The 15,555-nt window shown below is 41.2% G+C and overlaps 1 protein-coding gene across 2 annotated transcripts in view; it reads left to right on the forward strand.

The window, feature by feature from the left end:
• Positions 1-2,000: 2,000 nt before the first annotated feature.
• Positions 2,001-15,555, forward strand: part of LOC140195940 (ubiquitin carboxyl-terminal hydrolase 47-like) — a 35,207-nt gene continuing 21,652 nt past the window's right edge. The window contains exons 1-5 of one of the 2 annotated variants that reach the window (XM_072254631.1): positions 2,001-2,225; positions 2,301-2,383; positions 10,138-10,234; positions 10,398-10,543; positions 14,624-14,715. In XM_072254631.1, the coding sequence (XP_072110732.1) occupies positions 2,215-2,225; positions 2,301-2,383; positions 10,138-10,234; positions 10,398-10,543; positions 14,624-14,715 (429 nt within the window). In that variant the 5' untranslated portion in view covers positions 2,001-2,214. The remainder of the gene's footprint in view (positions 2,226-2,300; positions 2,384-10,137; positions 10,235-10,397; positions 10,544-14,623; positions 14,716-15,555) is intronic. The other variant, XM_072254630.1, reaches the window with a different exon arrangement.

Here is a 15,555-nt window from a genome sequence, read left to right on the forward strand (position 1 = left end):
TGACAGACTGGCAGGCACTCTGTGTGCCACATGGAGAGGATATTGACGGGCTCACAGAGTGCATCACTGATTACATCAACTTCTGTGTGGACTACAATGTTCCGACAAGAACTGTCCTTTGTTATTCAGATAAAAAGCCATGGGTAACAAAGGACATTAAGGACATCCTGAACGCTAAAAAGAGGGTGTTTAGAGATGGAAATAGGGAGGAGCTGAGGGCAATACAGAGGGACCTGAAAGCCAGGATCAGGGACGCTAAAGACAGGTACAGGAGGAAGCTTGAGTGGAAACTCCAGCAGAACAACATGACAGAGGTCTGGAGGGAGATGAGGACCATCACTGGGTTCCGGCAAACTAGCAACAGAGGAGCTGAAGGCAGTGTGGACAGGGCCAACGAACTTAACCTGTTCTTTAACAGATTTGACATTGTGGCCCCTGCCCATCCCCCATGAGTCATCTGTTGTCGGCCCCCAACCAACACATATTCCACTCTCCCCTCCTACCCCTCCTCACAGTTCCCCACCCTGCTCTCACGACCATACCCCTTCCCCACACGAAACCACCACGGTGGGCTTCACAGCTGAACAGGTGAGAAGACAGCTGAAATGTCTCAACCCAAGCAAGGCTGCAGGACCGGATGGTGTCAGTACCAGGGTGCTCAAAGCCTATGCCCCTCAGCTATGTAGAGTACTTCGCCATGTATTCAACCTGAGCCTGAGGCTCCGGAGGGTTCCTGTACTGTGGAAGACGTCCTGCCTCGTCCCTGTGCCAAAGACGCTGCGCCCCAGCGGCCCCAATGACTACAGACCGGTGGCATTGACCTCCCACATCATGAAGACCCTGGAGAGACTTGTTCTGGACCTGCTCCAGCCTATGGTCAGGCCACACTTAGATCCCCTCCAGTTTGCCTACCAGCCCCGACTAGGAGTTGAGGATGCCATCGTCTTCCTGCTCAACTGTGTCTACACCCACCTGGACAAGCCAGCAAGCACTGTGAGGGTCGTGTTTTTTGACTTCTCCAGTGCATTCAACATCATCCGCCCTGCTCTGCCGGGGGAGAAGCTGACAGCAATGCACTTGGATGCTTCCCTGGTATCATGGATTCTTGATTCTGGCAGACCACAGTACGTGTGGTTGCAACACTGTGTGTCCGACAGAGTGATCAGCAGCACTGGGGCTCCACAGCGGCCTGTCTTGTCTCCCTTTCTCTTCACCATTTACAGCTCGGACTTTAACTACTGCACAGAGTCTTGTCATCTTCAGAAGTTTTCTGATGACTCTGCCATAGTTAGATGCATCAGCAAGGGAGATGAGGCTGAGTACAGGGTTACGGTAGGAAACTTTGTCACATGGTGTGAGAAGAATTATCTGCAGCTTAATGTGAAAAAGACTAAGGAGCTGGTGGTAGACCTGAGGAGATCTAAGGTACCGGTGACCCCTGTTTCCATCCAGGGGGTCAGTGTGGACATGGTGGAGGATTACAAATACCTGGGGATACGAATTGACAATAAACTGGACTGGTCAAAGAACACTGAGGCTGTCTACAAGAAGGGTCAGAGCCGTCTCTATTTCCTGAGGAGACTGAGGTCCTTTAACATCAGCCGGACGATGCTGAGGATGTTCTACGAGTCTGTGGTGGCCAGTGCTATCATGTTTGCTGGGGCAGCAGGCTGAGGGTAGCAGACACCAACAGAATCATAGGAAGTCATTCCTGCCTGTGGCCATCAAACTTTACAACTCCTCCCTTGGAGAGTCAGACACCCTGAGCCAATAGGCTGTTCCTGGACTTATTTCCCGGCACAATTTACATATTTACATTTACTACTTAACTATTTATGGTTTTATTACTATTTATTATTTATGGTGCAACTGTAACGAAAACCAATTTCCCCCGGGATCAGTAAAGTATGACTATGACTATGATATAAGGACTGTTTTTGCTTAACATGCGCAATAAATTGAAGCAAAATTCCAATAAAAAAGAACAATTTCGAATGTAACCTGTGTGGCACTGAGCAGTGTCCTACATTGGCTCTCCAAACAACACAGTCCCTCATCTAAATTCCAGCGTTAAACTGCTGGCATTTCTTCAAACGAAACTGAAATTACATTTTGGCTGATGTGTGTATCTGATTAACACCCGAGTCGGGAGCGTTTATAATCGGACTACAATTTGTTCAGCAGTCAGAGAAGCTCGGACCTGAGTAACGCACCATGTCGAAAAAGTAAGTAATCTTAACTTCCGACACGAGTGTGAGAGGTTAAAAAGCGCCAGATTAACGCATTTTGTTTGATTTCAGATTAGGAGGTGTGAGAAAAAGAGAAAAACCTGCAAAACAAACAAAAACGAAGAAAACGTACCCAGACAAGAACTACTCTAAAGGTGAACGATAGAACTGTCACGTTACGAATTTATTACGGAACGATTTAGTGTTCATTGGGGCGACCTTATTGCATCCCTACCTGCTTTTAAAATAGTGAATTATTGAAAGGGGCAGGGAATTAATGAAGAAGCACCCTGTACTGTTAACACTTACACTTCCTGTCTTTAAAATCGTTCCATGATAGGCAACAGGGCTATCATGCACTGTTGGTGGGTGTGGGAGGTCGAGATGGGGCTGTTTTGCTTTCTTTCAGACTTCCGCAATTCTCTCAACATTACGTAATTCTGAAACTCCCGGTAAAGGAGGCGAGCAAGGTTGCGGCCAGCAACAGACAGTCAAACCACTGCTCAAACCGCTGAGTTCCCCAGCAGATTATTTGTTGGCAAACAAGCGAAAATCTGCTGACGCTGGAAATCCAAGCAACACACGCAAAATGCTGGAGGAACTCAGCAGGCCAGGCAGCATCTGTGGTAAAGTGTATTGTCGGCGCCTCGGGCCGAAACCCTTATTGTCCTAGTTTCCAGAATCTGCGGTTTCTTTATGTCCATCCTGCGGTCAGAGCAAGGGCTACCGAACTTAATGACATTTTAAACCATTTGATTATTTAATAGTTTATATTTTTAGAAAACTCCTTTTACATAATACATATGATTTTTGGTAAAAGCTGCGAGAATCACTTAACTGCGATTTGCTTTTTAAAGGCAAAAACTCTTATACCTGTTGAGGTCAGCTCTGCTACAATTGCCCGCCCCTTGCCTTCGGACGTACAGTGAACTTGAGCGGGAGTAGCATTTCATCTAAATATTATCTCTACACATGTATTTTTCTGGGGAAAAAAAACCCGAGAAAAGAAACCAGAGACTGTTGTTGCTTCTGGGGACGTGGCTACAAGCTACGTTAAAAAAAAACCAGAGAAGACTCGTGTGAAAGGTGGGCTTTCCATCCCACTTTACATCTTCCTTCAATTTGTCTCACCCCTGAGGAAGAGCTGGTGGATCTGTCAGATCCTTGACTCCTCTTGGTTTCCCAGCTCCCGAGAGGCTTGGGTAACCAGGAAGAGGCAAGGGTTAAAACCTTACCTATGCCTTAAGGATCCTTGTTGACAAGGATGAGGCTCCTCATATTTAACAAGGTTGTTTTGGCTGCTAGTGTATGCACTGTGCAATGTCATCTAGGTAATATAGAGACAAATGTTGCCGAGAAGGCCAGGCAGCATCTGTGGAAAGAGAATCAGAAATAACAGGTCCAAAAAATTAATGTTTCTCTTTCTATAGATACTGCTTGACCTGCTGAAAGTTTATGGCATCTGCAGATTTATTTAGCATTTTTGTGTCACAACCACGGATTTGGCAGTGCAGTAGATATGGCAATTGTGCTTGTGAATTTGCACGTGTCAGGTAAGTATTATTTAATCGTGATAGCATTTAACTACATTCTTGTCGAGACCTGGACAGAGCATAGCAAATCCTTGTTGCTGTTTTGCATTCGGCCTTCCCTGAGCCATTGGCTGACTCTGAAGACTAGCGGTATTTGTTTAATGTTTAGATGTTCTTTTCAGCCGCAGTGTAGGCTCTTAGTTTCCCTTTTGAGAGTTTTAGTTATCGGCCCTGTTTTGGCCTAGTGTTTATTGTTTTATTTTCCCTTTTTTCGAATTAAAGTTTGTGAACTATTGACCTGCTTCAGTGTCCCTCAGTCCGCACTCGGGCCATATCCGAACCTTGGTGACATTTTGCTCTTCTTGACCGCCCACGAGAATGAAGATTGTTAGTTTAATTTAGATTCAGATTTATTTTGAATATGCACATCAAATCATACAGTGAAATGCATTGTTTGTGTAAACAGCCAACACATCCAAGGATGTGCTGAGGGCAGCCCCCCCCAGGTGTCGCCACACAATCCAGCACCAACATAGTGTGCCCACATTGTTCAACACAACACGCGACACAGAACAAGACAGCAATCACAAAACCCGACATGAACAGCGAAATAAGCCCCTTTCCCGTCCTCACATCCCTTCTCTCTCATTCTCGCGCGCGCGCGCGCACCCCCAGTACCATTCAAATTAAAACAAGCTTGTGATTTGTACCTAAATGCTTTAGACTGAGGGAAGAACTTAGAAATTGCAGGGGCCCTAGTAGTGGTATTCAAAATATTCGTAGCCATGGGTGAGGTGCCATAGGATTGGAGGATAGCTAATGTTGTATCATTGTTTAAGAAAGGCTCTAAGAATAAGCCGAGAAATTACAGGCCAGTGAGACTGACGCCAGTAGTTGGTAAGTTTTTGTAAGGTATTCTAAGGCACTGGATATATATTGTAAGAATGTGGATAGACTGGGACTGATTAGGAATAGTCAACGTGGTTTTGTACATGACAGGTCATCTCTAACCAATTAGAGTTTTTCCAAAGCAGTTACCAGTAAAGTTGATGAAGGAAGGGCAGTGGACGTTGGTTATATGGACTTTAGCAAGGCAGTTGACAGGGTTCCACATGGGAGGTTGGTCAAGAAGGTTCAGTCGCTCGACATTCAAGATGAGGTAGTTAATTGGATTTAACATTGTCTTCGTAAGAGAAACCACAAGAGTGGTAGAACATCGTTACCTCTCCGACTGGAGGCCTGTGACTACTGCTGTGCTGCAGGGATCGGTGCTGTTATTGTTTGTCATCTATCTTGATGATCTGGATGACAATGTGGTTAACTGAATCAGCAAATTTGCAGATGACATCAAGACTGGGGGTGTAGTGGACTGCAAGGAAGGTTATAAAAGCTTGCAGCAGGATCTGGACCAGTTGAAAAATGGCAGAACAAATATAATACGGACAAGTGAGATATTGCACTTTGGGAGGACAAGACAGGACTTACACAGTGAATGATAAGGCACTGAAGGGTAGGGTAGAACAATGACGGGGTGTAGATCCATAATTCCTTGAGAATATCATCACTGGTAGATAGAGTCATAAAAAGAGCTTTTGGCCCATTGGCCTTAATAAATCGGAGTATTGAGTAAAGGAGGTTCATTATGATGAAATTGCACAAGGCGTTGGTGAGGCCTAATTTGGAGTATTATATGCAGTTCTGATGACCTACCCATAGAAAAGATATCACTGAGGTTGAAAGAGTACATAGAAAATTTACAAGGATGTTACCAGGACTGAGGATCTGAGTTATAGGGAAAGGTTGAATACAGTAGGACCTTATACCCTGGAGAGTAGGAGAATGAGGGGAGATTTGATAGAGGTACACAAAATTATGAGGGGTATAGATAGAGTAAATTAAGCAGGCTTTTTCCACTGAGGGATGGGAGGCGTATGAAGGGCTGTGGTGCAGGTGTGGATTGAAGGGTCTTGGTGGAATAATAGTTCAGCCTGGACGAGAAGAGCTGTAGTGTTCTGTGACTCTTCACATGGTCACCCAGTCATTTTATTTACCATACATCTGCTGGTGGAGGGGAGGAGGAATAAGGGAGGCTGAACTGAGCAGTCTCTGAAAACTCATTGCTCATGGATTCTGATACAGTCAATACACCAGCTTTGTGCTGCCTGTTCATTTCCATGTGCTGTGTGCAGTCTGTATAAACTGTGCCATTCATTGCAATAATGTCTTCATAGGTGGTCTTAAAGCTAGCCTACATGACTTAAAATATAGGCTCCATTATTAAAGCAGAGGGAATGATATCCCTTTATTACTGCTTCATGTCAAGAGTTGAAATGTAGTGGTGATGTGCATGCACTCACTGTCTCACATGGCTGCCTCTGCAATTTGTTAAAAAAGATAAAGTTATTACTGTGGATTTTCTTTTACTTGGATTTCCAGCGTCTGTAGATTTTCTCTTGTTTGTGCATGTTATTACCTCCTTATTTCATAGTGGAAATATTCCAGCCTGGAACAGCCTGGACAAAAAGTTTCAGGGTCAACACTTTCTGGCAGTGCCCTTATATCTAAGGTTGCAGCTGTGGCAGGAACTGATGACAATTTTAGTGAAGATAGCCTGTTGGAGGGGTCTTTCATTGACTCAGTTATGGTTATTGGATGTATTGAATATGCCTGGAATAAAGTGAATCTCAGGGTTTTACATGGTGACATATATGTACTTTGATAATAAATTTACTTTTGAGCTTTGGTGCAATAGAAGCATATTAACTGCTAAGGAATTATACTACAAATAGAGGGGGTACAAAGAAGGTTCACCAGATTGATTCCTGGGATGGCAGGACTTTCATATGATGAAAGACTGAATCGACTAGGCTTATATTCTCTGGAATTTAGAAGATTGAGGGGGGGATTGAAACGTATAAAGTTCTAAAGGGATTGGACAGGCTAGATGCAGGAAGATTGTTCCCGATGTTGGGCAAGTCCAGAACGAGGGGTCACAGTTTGAGGATAAAGGGGAAGCCTTTTAGGACCAAGATGAGGAAATACTTCTTCACACACAGTGGTGAATCTGTGGAATTCTCTGCCACAGGAAACAGTTGAGGCCAGTTCATTGGCTATATTTAAGAGGGAGTTAGATATGGCCTTTGTGGCTAAAGGGATCGGGGATATGGAGGGAAGGCTGGTACAGGGTTCTGAGTTGGATGATCAGCCATGATCATACTGAATGGTGGTGCAGGCTCGAAGGGCTGAATGGCCTACTCCTGCACCCATTTTCTATGTTTCTATGTTACTCTGCAATTATTTATTCAGTAATACATGGGTTTAGTTAAAGAGGAAGTGGTGGTATGTAATTAAGCCGCTTTTAATACAAGGCTCCATAATAAAGGGTTGGATCAGCTGATCCAGTGTTTGCTAGACGTAATGGGCACTGTGTGGTGTTCATTAAGCCTGCCAAACCTACAACTGAGTTCAGTTGACTCATCTCTTGGTTAACTTTGCATTTTGGCTAGCCATAGCAAACAGGAGTAATTCTGTGACTGGCCAATGTGGTGTTGATGATATCAGCATTAAAGTCACACCTTGCAAAAACCTGTTTGAATGCATACCTATTTATTAAAAGATTCATTCATACAACCCTTCCTATTATTCTCTGCTGTGTCCACGATGGCCATCTTGAGCTTTTGGTTGCAGGTCGTTTTAAATCCCTTCCCATTCCCACCTGCCTGCCTGCAGCCTTCTCCATATTGATGGTGAGGCTAAACACAAATGAAGAGAACAGCAGCTCATATTCCACTTGGGTAGTATACAATCCATGGCCGGAGCTTTGAATTTTGTATTTTCAAGTAATCCTCCCCCTCTGTGTTCCTTTCCCACTAGTCTACCAGGCACTCTCTCCCTTTGTTCATCTTCTCTACCCCTCCCCTCCTGTTATCAAGTCTCTTCACCCTCCCTCACCTGATTCTACCTGCCCACCATTCACATGCCTATCTATCAGGGTTTCTTCTTTCTGCTCTCTCAGTTCACTTTTCCCATTCTCTTCCCCACCAGGTTCCAACTGCCATCATCCCCATCTCCTCTGATGCCACTTACCACCTACCAGGCTGCTGTCTCACCTCTTTATATTGGCTACCTTGCCTGGACATTCTCGATACTCATGTGGTTGCTGACCATTCCTTTGCCTCCAAAAATGCTGCTTGACCCACTGAGCTCCTCCAGTTGTCTGCTTTTGCTCATTCTCATGTAGATGTAGGTAGAAAGTATGATCCATTAAATGACATATGTAAATCATAGGCAAAATTTTTAAATTGCACCAACATAGGAAAAAGCATTTTTGTTCACATTTGACAGATCTACAGAACATGTATACAGGTTAAATATACAGAAAGGAGCCAGAAAAAAGCCAGCAATATCATGAAGGATCTCACCCATGGACTGCTTGATCCACTCCCATCAAGGAGCGGGCTATGTAGTATCCAGGCCAGGAGCAACAGACTCAAAAACAGTTACTTTCCCCAAGCAGTAAGGCTGATCTGCATCTCCACCCACTAAACCACCCCACCACACAGCCCACCGTCTCTTCTTTAGCATTTCCTGTCGGAGTCACTTGATGTACAGACCTTCCTGCACCTAGTGTCACTTTATGGACATACAATCAATATATGTATGTCAGCTACCTTGTGTACTTGTATCTATTGTTTTTTTTATTATTATGTTCTTTATCTTATTATATGTATGTTTTTTTTTCTGCTGCATCTGATCCGGAGTAACAATTATTTTGTTGTCCTTTACACTTGTGTCCCAGAAATAATATAAAACAATCTTTCATCTTGAATCTTGGTAGAATATTGCTGTTCACCGGATTTGATAATCATTGCTGTCAATGTGCCCACCTGTGTTCACTGGTTGTTTAGAAGTCTCTGAACATGGCAATTAACCGTAAACTCAATCTGCAACACATGTATCCTATTTGCTGATATAAAGCAAGTTGTAAAATTGAGTAGTGGAAAGTAGTACAAGAACAAATCTACAATGGAAAAGCAACCAAAGAAGCAGAGTTGGGACAAAGGTTGACCTACATCTCTTCTGAAACAGTGATCTGAAAGGAATTGCATCCTGAAACCAGCATTAACAGGGCACTCACTGGACAGGAAGGATTTAACTCCACATTCTCTTTTACTCAGTAGCTAACATTGGAGATGGTTGCCTAGGATGATGAGATGTAGGAGAAAAATATTTGGATAGAGAAATGGAATACAGAATCTTAATAGATTTCAAAGAAATATCTGAGTTCTTTTGGTAGATTTTTAAAAAATTGTTTACTGTTTCCATTTTGGGAGGTTAAGCATTTTTATAGTTTTCATCTTAACCTTTTGTCTGACTGGTTATTGGAACAGAATCTAGGATAATATTTTTTATATGGTTTTATATCACACTCAGTGCGCTGGACTATTTTGGGAGCTCTCATTTTAACCCTGTTAAATGATATCTCATTGTTGATCTTAAGTTGTAGGCTGTAAACAGTAGGAAATTTTAGAGAGAAAAAGTTGATAATATGATTGATGTATAATTAGAATTGATCAAATCTGTATTTGTTTTCAAAAGGATTGTTGTACTTGGCAGGATTTACACAGAAGCAAGGTCTTAAACTGGACCTTGTAGAATATTTACACAGCATCATTATCCATCCTCCAAATCTTTCCCCACCCCTAATTTAAATACAATATTGGATCCATTCCTGAAAGGCTTGGAAAAAATTAAAGCTTTGTAAACAAATCCATTTATAGTTCAGTAAAGCCCCTCTGAACATTGTTGTAATTGCAGCAATGATTTTCTCTAATTTATTTTTGGCTTAAGCATAATTCACACCAATTTCATTAAATCTGTGATTTGTCCTAATTGGGAAAAATTTGCAACATAAAATTTGTCACTTAATTGTAAAAGATATACTTACGGTGAAAAATTTAAAGAAGAAATATCGGTAGTGAGAGATTGTTCATCTGAGAATGGATAAAACCATTTTATCAGTGGAATGCAGTCAAAACATTTGCTTCAAATTTTAATTTGCATAATTGCAGGTTGAAATCTTTATTGGGACTGCATGCAAAAAGAGCAAAAATATAGTACTCTGTGGGCAAGGATTGTGGAGTATTTAATTTTGTACCTCTAAGTAGCAAATATCCAATTTATATTTCATATTTTCAAATTAAAACAGGAAATGTGAAACTCACCTTCAGTTTCAAAGTAAATCTAAATATGAGTTCAGCAGCTACAAAGAGTATATGGGTTAATTGCATGCTTGTGAACACACATGCACATATGTGCACACAAACTATTTAATTTTTGACATGATCTGTGTTAACAAAGCTCTTATTGATGATCAGATTTTGCTGGGATACAGAATAAGGGAGCCACCTGTTACCTGAATGCACTGCTTCAAACTCTCTTCATGTCTAATGAAGTGAAGGATGCTGTCATCAGGTTTGTACACTTGGTAATAAATAATCAATATTCCAGCTATAAATTAGATAATTATTGTGATGCCTTTAATATGTATGATTTAATTGGAATTTAAACACTTATGTAAAATCCTCCTTTAAACTGCAAAGTCTTGAAATTATTCATCATATGTGCTTCCCCTTAGATTAAAAAACAGAACTGAGCCAAATAAAAAGGCCAAACAGAAGAAGAAGAAGAGCATTGCTTACCAACTTGCAGTATTATTTGAAGAACTAGATGCTAAAAAAACAGGAAATACAGATGAGATTACAGAAGTCTTGGGCATAGATGGTGAGTAAGAACGGACAAATCAGGAAATTTCAGAATGTATATAGTGAATAAATTATATAAGATGACATATTGGAATAAAAATACAAGTAGTAAAAGCTGAAATAGACCTTGGGCCTTAGCCCCGCACATCCACTCTGCCATTCAGTTGTATCAGGACTGATCTTTTACCTTGGAGAGGTCTTTTTATGTTAACTCCATATCCTTTGATTCTCTTAAAATCCTAAAAACTCTTCAATCAGCAAATTAGCTTCAACAGCCCTTTACAGCAAGGAATTTCAAATTCTTGCTTCCCTCTGGCTGAAGAGGTTTTATTTTCTCAGCCTTGCCTGGATTGGTAAACCTGCTTATATTATGATGGTGGCTACTGGCTTTTGGATACCCCAACCAGATCTAGCCTGAGATCACCTCTAGAATTTTATACACATCAATAAAATTGCTTCTTAATCTAAAACAAAACACAAATGCAAATTACTCCCCGTTACTTCATTGGGTATCTCCTGTACCTAATAAAGTGGCCACTGAGTGTTTGCTCATGGTCTTCTGCTGCTGTAATCCATCCACTTGAAGGTTCACTGTGTTATGCATTCAGAGATGCTTTTCAGCACATTATTGTTGTAATGCATGATTATCTGAGTTACTGTCACCTTTCTGTCAGCTTGAACCAGTCTGGCCGTTCTCCCCTAACATCTCTTATTAACAATGCATTTTCGCCCACTGAACTGCCACTCACTGGAGGTTTTTTGTTTTTCTCCACATTCTCTGTAAGCTCTAGAGTCTGTTATCTATAAAAATCCCAGGAGATCTGTAGTTTCTGAAATGTTCAAGGTATTCCAAATGGCAGCAACAATCAGTCCATGGTCAAAGTCACTTGGATTATCTTTCTTCCCCATTTTGATATTTGGTCTGAAGAACAAATGAACCTTTTAACCATGCCTGCATGCTTTTATGCATTGAGTTGCTGCCACATAATTGGCTGAGTAGATAGTTGCCTTAACAAGCAGGTGTACCGAATCAAAGTGGTTACTGAATGTAGTGCAGACATTGGAAATCTGAAATCAAACAGAAAATATTGGAAATACTTAGCAGTTCAGCAGCTTGTATGGAAAGACAGATTGACTTGTCTTTGGCTTGAAGTGTTCAATCTGAAATAGTTTTCTCTCTCTGCAGAGGCTGCATAATTTGAGTATTTCCAGCAATTTCTATTTTATTTATACTCATTTAAAACTTTTAAAATGTACTATATATGAATTAATCATAGAGTCATTGAACAGCACAGAACAGAAACAGGCCCTCCAGCCCATTTGGGCCATAGCCCTCCATAACCCTACCATCCATGTCTCTATCCACAGCCTCTTGAGTGTATTAGGGCAAATTAGTATATGAAACTCTTTTATATTGATTCAAACTTACTTTTATGCTGTTTTAGATTTGCCATTGTTTAAACGTGAGTAAAAGCATTATGCATATTTCAGTGGAATAAAGCAAATTACAGTGGTATGAGAGAGGAGCTGGCCAAAGTAAATTGGAAGGAGATGCTGGCAGGGGTGACAGCAGAGCAGCAGTGGCGTGAGTTTCTGGGGAAAATGAGGAAGGTGCAGGATAGATGTATTCCAAAAACAAGGAAATACTCAAATAGCAAAATAGTACAATCATGGCTGACAAGGAAAGTCAAAGCTAAAATAAAAGCAAAAGAGAGGGCATACAACAAAGCAAAAAATAGTGGGAAGACAAAGGACTGGGAAGATTTTAAAAACCTACAGAGCAACTAAAAGAATCATTAGGAGGGAAAAGATGAAATTTAAAAGCAAGCTGGCAAAAATATCAAAGTGGATAGTAAAAACTTCTTGTATGTTTTAAAAAAATATTGAGTGGAAATAGGACCGCGAGAACATGAGGCCGGAGAAATAATAACGGGTGACAAAGTCATGGCAGATGAACTGAATGAGTTTTGCAGCAGTCTTCACTGTGGAAGACACTAGCAGTATGCCAGATGTTTAGGGGTGTGAGGGGAGAGAAGTGAGTGTAGTTACTGTTTCAAGGGAGAAGGTGCTCAAAAAGCTGAAAGACCTGAGGGTAAGTAAGTCACCTGGACCAGATGAACTGCATCCTACTGTTCTGAAAGAGGTAGAGGTAGAGACTATGGAGGCATTTATAACTGATCTTTCAAAAATCATTGGACTCTGGCATGGTGCCAGGGGACTGGAAAATTACAAATGTCACTCCACTCTTGAAGAAAGGAGGAAGGCAGCAGAAAGGAAATTATAGACCAGATAACTTGACCTCAGTGGTTGGGAAGATATTGGAGTCAGTTGTTAAGGATGAAGTTATGGAGTACGTGGTGACACAGGACAAGATAGGACATAGTCAGCATGGTTTCCTTAAGGGAAAAGTCTGCCTGACAACCCATTCGAATTCTTTGAGGATATCACGTGTAGGATAGATAAAGAGAATATAATGAATGTTGTATATTTGGACTTGCAGAAGGCCTTTATCAAGGTTCCACACATGAGGCTGCTTACCAATTTAAGAGCCCATGTCATTACAGGAAATTTACTGGCATGGTTAGAGCATTGGCTTATTGGTAGGAAGCAGCGAGTGGGAATAAAAGGATCGTTTTCTGGTTGTCTGCCAGTGACATGTGGTGTTCCGCAGGGGTCAGTGTTGGGACTGTTTCATTTTATGCTGTATATCAATGACTTAGATGATGGAAAAGAGATTTTTTTTGCCAAGTTTGTAGATGATACAAGATTGGTAGAGGGGCAGGTAGTGTTGAGGAAACAGGTAGACTGCAGAAGGACTTAAACAGATTAGGAGAATGGGCAAGAAAGTGGCAAATGAAATACAATGTTTTTAGAAGAAGCAGATATGCAGACTATTTTCTAAATGGAGAAAATCCAAAAATCAGAGATTCAGATGAATTTGGGAGTCCTTGTGCAGAACACCCTAAAGGTTAACTTGCAGATTGAGTAGGTGGCGAGGAAGGCAAATGCAGTGTTAGCATTCATTTCAAGAGGATTAGAATACAAGAGCAGGGATGTGATGCTGAGGCTTTATGAGGCACTGGTGAGGCCTCAACTTGAGTATTGTGAACAGTTTTGGGCTCCTCATTTAAGAAAAGATGTGCTGGCATTGGAAATGGTTCAGAGGAGGTTCACAAGGATGATTCCTGGAATGAAGGGGTTATCATACAAGGAACATTTGATGGCTCTGGATCTATACTCACTGGAATTTAGAAGGATGAAGCGGGGAATCTCATTGAAACCTTTTGAATGCTGAAAGGCCTATACGGAGTAGATGTGGAACAGATATTTCCCATGGTGGGGGAATGTAGGACAAGAGGGCACAGCCTCAGGATAGAGGGGCATCCACTTAAAACAGATGCAGAGAAATTTCTTTAGCCAGAGGGTGGTGAATTTGTGGAATCTGTTACCACGGGCAGCTATGGAGGCCAGGTTGTCGGGTGTATTTAAAGCAGCTTGATAGTTTCTTGATTGGACATGGCATTAAAAGTTACGGGGAGAAGGCAGGGGAATGGGGCTGGGGGGGGTGGGATCAAAGGATCAGCTATGATTGAATGCTGCAGCAGAATTGACGGATCAAATAGTCTAATTCTGCTCCTATGTCTTATGATCTTGTATCAGACCAGTGTTCCATAAGATAAATTGAAGGCCATGATAGACTAATTTAAAGTTTGTTCATTATAATTGGCATTCTGTAGCTCATTACCAGAAAATAATATTTCCAGTAGTTGAATTAAAACTTTTAAGCATTGAGAACAAAGCCCATAATATGCCAAGTTTCTAGTCTTCTAGCTACTTATGTTTATTGATTGAGCACTTATTGCTTAAAAAGTTCTTCAGCATTGATTGTGGTGATTTCTCTTTGTATTGTTTATTTCACTACCACTCTGGGTGTCCATTCACTGCATTCTAATAGGCTCCTGGTGCCATTGGTTAATATTCTGATTGCCTCTCATTGATACCACCACTGTTTCCAATACTACTGTTACTTCCTGTATTTAACAATGCAATGCTGTTATTTAAAATGAAACAACAATGGTTAATTTGGCTTATCTTCAAGTTACCAAACAACAAGATGTAGTAGAACATTTCCGACGGATACTGAACAAGCTTGCTGAAGAAAGTGACGCGGAGGCTTGTACTATTTTACAGGTAAGTCATAATAGATTTCAAAAACTCATAATCACATCTCAATAAAATATATGTAAGTGGGATATGATACTGTTTTTTCTTTGGTTTCTACGCAAATAGTTTAGGCTGTCTGAATTAACACGAGGAAAGCTAATAGTGTTTAAATGTGAATATATCTTTCACATTGTGACATTTTGTATGTTAAATTAGATTGATTTTGTCATTATCTGGAGTAACGATGTGGCTAAATAATTCAATAAATGCAACTCAGCCCTTGCTTAACATCCATTCTCTTTATCTCGTGAAGATGACCATTTGTGAGCATTGATTCTGAGCCTGAGCAAAATCACTTGAAATAGGGCTGATTCCTATCATTGCTAGCAGTTAGTTGATAACACAAAGAACCATAAGACGAATTCACCAAACTTGTGCAGCCTGGGAAGAGCTGCATTTAAAGGGCATTGGTGCTACACTGCTACCCCAAATATAACAGTGACAGTTCCAAGATCCTCTTGGTAGGAGATAAAAATGCCACTGTTGTTGTAAACTTGATGAGCAATAGGATAATTAAGTCAATCAAAAGATCCTAGCTTTGTCTGGTAGATAGGGCATCAGTGTGGAGCTTACACAAGAAAACACTAGGAGGGCTTTCGCTGCCCATTTGTTACCTCTAATTCTCTGAACGCATTAAGATTACAAGCTCACTGTACTACAAGGGTGATGGTTGGTATTGAGTACCACCTGTGGCATTTTTTTTTAAAAAGAGAAACTGAAGGCAAGAATAATTTTTACTTCATTTTTTCATTTTGGAGATGTACATTAAATATGGGAGAAGGGTAGTGAGGCTCGTGGAGGGAGGGG

This window comes from Mobula birostris, chromosome 4 (genome assembly GCF_030028105.1).
Source record: "Mobula birostris isolate sMobBir1 chromosome 4, sMobBir1.hap1, whole genome shotgun sequence".
NCBI classification, from domain to species: Eukaryota; Metazoa; Chordata; class Chondrichthyes; order Myliobatiformes; family Myliobatidae; genus Mobula; species Mobula birostris.